The sequence below is a fragment of the Empidonax traillii genome, unplaced genomic scaffold, assembly GCF_003031625.1.
Source record: "Empidonax traillii isolate 1590-97213 ecotype Southwest subspecies unplaced genomic scaffold, ASM303162v1 scaffold1438:size108540, whole genome shotgun sequence".
Classification (NCBI taxonomy): domain Eukaryota; kingdom Metazoa; phylum Chordata; class Aves; order Passeriformes; family Tyrannidae; genus Empidonax; species Empidonax traillii.
This window is the reverse complement of record NW_020956631.1, coordinates 52,171-58,894: the sequence shown is the minus strand read 5'-3', so window position 1 is coordinate 58,894 and position 6,724 is coordinate 52,171. Positions and strand designations below refer to the sequence as shown.

Genomic DNA, 6,724 nt, shown 5'->3' with positions numbered 1-6,724 from the left:
AGAAAAGACAACGCAGAAAGAATCGCGTCTTGTCGATATCACCTGGAGAGTCTTTCTGCTGTACGTTCTGCAACCGGACTTGTCTATCTCGCATTGGCCTTTTTAGCCATCAGCGTGCTTGTAGCAAGCGTGGGTAGAGCCCCTCTCAAATCTTCGTTCGCGAAGCCTAGCCATGATGATGATGATGATAGTCTGTCACACTCTAGAATAGTAGTTAAACACTCACCAAACCCTATCCCCCATTTCATATCGAATTTTCTAAATTCTTTAAGCTTGTTTAGGCTCCCTTTCAAGACAGGCCTTCATTCTGTTAAAGAACATTTGCATCCCAAGCCTGAACAACAAGATACCATCATAGTCAAAGCAATCTTCAAACCCGGACCCTTGGAGAAGCTCCAAAGACAGTACGTGCTGTGAAGAAGAGGAAGATGAGGAAAAAAGGGATCTTAGGACCTCTGACTCAATTTCCAGGGAGGCGTGCCTGGGGTCAGATCTGGAGGCGGGTGGTTCTCGGATCGGACCATAAATTGTGGAACCCCTGGACATGGGCCGTGTGCACCATTTGTACTCCTTGTGCCAGAAAGCCTTCATTAAAGACCTGCTCTATATCTTATCTCTATATTAAATTTACCTGGAGTTTTCTTTTGCTTTTGATCTTAAGGCAACAACTCTTTCAATTCTCTCCCTAATCCTGCTGGTGGAGGAGTGAGCAAGTCACTGTGTACTGCTTAGTTGCTGGCTGGGGTTAAACCACTACAGATGGAAAGTAGGTTTCCCATGGATTTATGAACTAATTACCAAGTGGCACTCTGTGACCTACTGTGAGACAGTGATTTGGGGACTGGTTAAAATAATACCCTTGAGGAAACAACAGCACAGATGACTAACCTGAGGCTACACAGCAACAGCAGGGGTTATTTCAACCTTAAGGCTGCAGTAGCAGGCAGGTAGTCTCTGTTGCAATGCTACTCTGTGTCTAGGAAGCAAAATTCCTTCTACATTAGTGCTAGGACTTTTTTCCTCACAGATTGGGTTGTAACAGCCAGTTTCATACCTAAAAGGTGTCTTTATGGCTTCACAGTTCAGTTGATATATATGTAATGTGAAGACTAGATTATTCATTTAAGCTTGTTTACAGGAAAAAAATGAACACATTCCAGTAGAATGATAAAAATAAGACAACAAATAGCACATCAGGAAATTACATTTAGTAGTTGATTTTAAACAAAGTTAGGTTTTCTTATTTTTAATGTGAAGAAATTGTGATGACAAGGAATACAGTGGCATACTGTTTTATTTATCTTAAATATGTTGAAGGAGAGGGAAAATCCTAGGTTGTTAAATTCAGCATGACAATTCATTATTAGATTACTGATTACAGATTTAAATTTAGGCCAAGATGTAAAACTTCAGCTGGCTCATGGGATTGGCTATGAGTTTTACTTTAAAATATAGATATAGGTTTCTTTAAAATCTCGAGATAGCATCAAGAGAATAAGCCACGGGCTTGTTCCCAAGGAATGTCTTTATTAATTTATTAATTTAGGGGAGCAAACAAGGGGACTTGGCCAAAGTTCAAAAGGACACCACATAAGCTAGACAAAAATGTTCCACCACAATAGACTCAGCATATACTATTAATCCATGACACTTAAGATCCAGTAAATCCACAACACTTAAAGCAAAATCCAACCAATTCCACAACACTCAAATCAAAATCCAATCCCTCCAGCACCAAACCACCCCAAGCATCAAGAAAGGAGCAAAGAAAGAGAAGCAGAGGGATCAAGAAGGAAGAAGGAGAAATAGGTTGAGATAGCTACCACCAAAGCCTTGTAGAGGACCAGCTCTCACAAGTTCAAGTGGCAGGGACTGCCATGAAGGATACAATGCCACCCCACCTCCATGAGGTTTGACCCATCCCTTCCCCCTACACACACACACACACACACATTCACCATAAGTTGGTTCTGACCCAATAATAACTGATCTGGTGTCTAATACAAGGAGACAGAGATCTGCTTTGCTCTCTACTTGTCCACACATCCATTTCAGACTTTGGTATATGCTTCAGACTGGAGCAACTATAGTAGACTGATGTCTTATACAACTGCAGAGGAAAAACAGAACTTGTACCCCCATAAAAAAGATTCTCTTAAAAAACAAGATGTTTCTGCTATTTGAATAGCAATAACAGTTCCAGCTGGGTTGGCAATGGACCCACCACAGGCCAAAGCTGAGCCCATCAGCAAAGTTGGTGGTGCCTGTATGAAAATATATTTAAGAAAGGGCAGAAAACACTGCACAGGCAGAGGAGAAGAGAAAAAGAGAGTGAGAAACAACAGTGCAAACACTAAGGCCAGAGAAGGAGGAAAAAGAAAGAGAAGATACTCCAGGCACCAGAGCAGACATTCCCCTGCAACCCGTGGAAGAGACCATGACAGATCAACTATTCAAGAGGTCACACACTGGAGCAGGGCAAAAGTGTGAGAAGGAAACAGTGGCAGAAAGGGACTGTTATGTTGTTGTGGGTTAACCCTGGTAGACGAATATAAGCACCACACAGTTGCTTGCTCACTCCTCCCCCACAGTGGGACGGGGGAAAAGGAAAGGAAGAATAAAACCAAGAAAACTTGGAGGTCAAGATAAAACAGGCAAATAATAAGTGAATCATAAGTGGAAGAAGAGGGAAGAAAATAAAGAAGTGATACAAAAGCAATCATGCACCTGTGGGTAGATCGATACCCAACCAGTTCCTGAGAAAAAGATGGATAACCCCCTAAAGTCCATTCTCTTCCCTTTTATTGTTGAACATGACATTATATAATATCTCTTTGGTTAGTTCAGGTCATCTGCCCAGTTGTGTTCCCTCCCAGCCTATTGTGCAACCCCTTCTCCCCCAAGCTATTCACTGGGAGGACAGTGATGTTGGAGTTTAGAGATGTAAAGAGGACTGATAGTATTTGTAACAGAATTTACCATAGAAACTCCATATAGTTGAACCAAGTAATTTAAAGGGACTAACCAAATGGAATGTACCATAGAAATTACATATAGATGAGACAAATGATTTAAAATTACTAACCAAGTAAAATAAAGAAACAATGAGGAGGGGAACTGAGGCAACCAGCCAAGCAATACCTAGTTACTGTATAACCAAGTGAACCCCTGGTGGTCTAGCGGGTAAAGGCGCTGCACTGTCACTGCAGAGACCCGGGTTCGATTCCCGGTCGGGGCCACTCCCCGGGCAGATGGAACTCGTTAGCCCTGTAAGGCAATCCATCTACGTCCCGGCAGATGAACCTCAGGATTAAAGGGTGGGCTCAGTTCCGCGCACACTGTGTCTCACCTAAAAAATCCAATGCGCAGGCTGGAAGGTGGAAAGACCTTCCCCGGTTCTTCGTTCGCGAAGACTGGCCATAACCAAGTGAATTGTCTTGAACAAGTTCATAAGGCAGTCATTCAGAACTATAGGGTCTTCAGACAGAGAAGTCCACCAAAGTCCCCTGAAGAAGCCCCTCCAAAACCTTATAAGGATATGTATATATGCTAATAGGTGTTGGGAAATGTAATGAATATGTAACAGGAATGCCGGGAACTGAAAATAAATAATCATGTAATGTTGACATAAAAACTGTAGTGGAGATACCTCGGTGTGCATTTTGGCAAAATGATGACCAATGCACCCAGCAACCAAATAAAGAATGCCTTGACTTCTAAAACTCACAAACAAATATTAGAGATTTCTTTCAAGTGCCGCTTTTAGACAACAACAGTGTGAAAAACAGAGAAAGTTTTGATGCTGTGCAAACACTGTTCAGCAATACCTAAAATATTAGTGTGCTATTGGTACTGTTTTGGTAAAAAATCCAAAACACAGCACCACAGGAGCTGCTTTGAAAAACAATAACTCTATCCTAGCCAGACCTAGTACATATATACTGACTGTAACTCCCATCCACTCTGCGATGCTTTGGGACAGGTAGAGGAGTCATGATTAAAGGAGTGAATCTAAGCCTGGAAAATGGGGGATTGGGTTTTATTGAATTTTTAGGTCTTATTTTTGTTTCTCATTACACAAACTTCTTTCGTCCCCTGCTTGCTGAGCAGGGAGGTGTGAGCAGGTGGGTATTTGGCTGTTAGCCAAGGTCAATCCATCACACACCAACTAGTGAGATTTCTTTCTGACAACACAAAAATCTAACAGAACTTTTCATTATAAAGAAGTTATTTTCTTTTTCTTTTCAGGTACCATGATCAGCAAGATGTTACAAGCAACTTCCTTGGAGCAATGTGGTTGATTTCAATAACATTTCTATCCATTGGATATGGTGACATGGTACCTAATACATACTGTGGGAAAGGGGTCTGTTTACTCACTGGAATCATGGTGAGTATTTCAGAATTTATTTACCTGATATGAGATTAGGTTTGTTGAAATTAATGCCCAAACTCATGGTAGTCATAACAGAAATATTTATTTGATAACTTTTAAAGTATATAGGCTTACTTGTACCATTCCATAGTATCTCATTCCATGGTAATGGAATGTAAGGCTTTCATCCTCTGTAGGTAGAATGAAGAGCTGCGTAATAAAATACAGAGAAACAATTCCACCCTGATGCCATTCTCAGCTTCAAAATCTCAATAGAGTCTTTCATTAAATGTTAGTATATCACATCTTCTTGACTGTCGTTCGACATGTAATTGGACCACTTCTAATAACAAACCTACAGCTCTGATATTTGCTTCTTAATGAAGTTACTTGCAGGTGTAGAATTGTGATGGTCGCTAGTCTCCTAAAGTGTTTACCTTGTGCATAGTTTCCTCCATTGTTTCTTATGTCTAATAATATATGGTCCGTAGTTTTCAATTGCTTTAAGTGGATTTATGCAGTGCATTTTTCATTATAAGAGTTTTCTGTTACTATTGATTGCATTGTTAGACCACACATATTCAGTACTTCATATCTAATTTCAATTTTTTGGTGTTGTAGTATTTTATCCAAGTTAGGGAGTAGGGCAATACATTGTAATGGAAATTTCTGCATATTTACAATAAATTAGAAGCAAAAAAAAAAAAATCATGATCCTGCCACTTTTATTTGTATCAAGCTTCCATGTAAATTTCCCTGAGGGAGAAGCTCAGGATGGACATCATATATAGTATATATGACAGTAAGATCCACTGATCATAAAAGTAATGCAGCTTTAATATCTACCTTCTATTAAAAGAGGTATATTGGGATTATGGCTGAAAACAAATGGAGGCAAGAAGTTTCTCTTTTTGAGTAGGCGTTTTAGTAAATCTGTTGCTTATAAAAGTATGTATTTTATGTTCAGAGAGTAAAACATTTTTGTAATGTTGAAAAATTTTTTTTCCAAATGCTTCTTTTTTATTTTTTAACATCTGACAGGTTTCAGGTCATTGACCATTATTGAGACAGCATTCCAGTAAATTTTGGTAGTGCCAAATGCAAAAATCTTTAAATGCACAGTTTGCAATCTGGTGAAAATACAGGTGGAAAGCACAGGGATTACTCAGAAGGCTTTTCTAAAGGCTGTTGACTAAAGTCATATCTGCTGTCTTCTAGGGTATTTGTCTTTGTTCTTCATTCTGAGATGGATTTTGATGCCAGATAAAAAGTGACCATAAGTTCATTAGGAAAATAAGAGAACATGCAGCATATATTGACTGACACAGGGATGTGCAGAACCCTGTTATAATGCTTTCCTTCTTTCCAAACATTGTTCAGAAATAAGAAACAAATGCTTTGAAATGCAGATATTAGATCATTATCCTTCCTCATTATCATCTCTGACTACATCCTTAACAACAGATCTCTTGACAACAGCTAAATTCTAGGTTAATTTGCCTTGAATATTTATTCAAAACAAATTGTTCATCATTCTTGGCATTTTCAGTATGAAAAAAATTACTGTAACAGAAATCTTAGAATTTCCAAGCCCTGCAGAAGTGCAATGAAAATGTTAATATTGATACTAATAATCCATGAGTTTCACACTGCTATTGGACTTATATTGATGCAAATGACAGCAACATCTCAACTGGTCTTAAAATTTTAATGGTTGTGGGTTGGCTGTACGATTTTATTATGATGAAAACAAGGTAAAAATAAAATATCAGAAGCAGTCTCCAGATTACTGCAAGTTTTTTCTATGCACTCATGAATGAACCACACAGAAGGTGAAATTCTGATTATGTTTCATTTTGCTTATGACAACACCATTTGAAATCAGGTGTAAAATTATTTACAGCATCTGTTTCCATTGCTTTAGTGAAAAGCTACAGTAGGGGTTAGTATATACTGATTACACACATGGCATTTCTTTTTCACAACTGAAACAAGATCCCTTTGAAAATTTGTTTTTTAAAAGCACAGATGATATTCACCTTCATGTCTTTGATTGTTTTTTATGATTAAAAATTCTACAGCTACATTTGAAGTGGTAAGGCTCCAAACACTTGGTAATACTTACATAGTCAGGATTGCATAAGGAGTTTGGGATAAATACCTCCAGAGACAGAAAACAGTCTTAACAAAAAAAGGAGTCGGGTACCAAGTGTCTGACAGTAGTTAAAACAGTAATGAAAATCTGACCCATAATTAAATTTTAAAGGACATCAGCAATATGGTTTTGGCAAGTTGACATATTTGAGAAGAAAATTATGAAGCAATGTAAAAATTTGGATGTTGAAATTG

General features: G+C 38.5%; 1 protein-coding gene across 1 annotated transcript in view; it reads left to right on the top strand.

Moving 5' to 3' along the window:
- The window catches only part of LOC114070112 (small conductance calcium-activated potassium channel protein 2-like), a 31,362-nt gene extending 25,791 nt beyond the window's left edge, over positions 1–5,571 (top strand). Inside the window, exons 3-4 of the mRNA XM_027907330.1 lie at positions 4,249–4,390; positions 5,521–5,571. Of these exons, the coding sequence (XP_027763131.1) occupies positions 4,249–4,390; positions 5,521–5,571 (193 nt within the window). The remainder of the gene's footprint in view (positions 1–4,248; positions 4,391–5,520) is intronic.
- Positions 5,572–6,724: the final 1,153 nt, after the last annotated feature.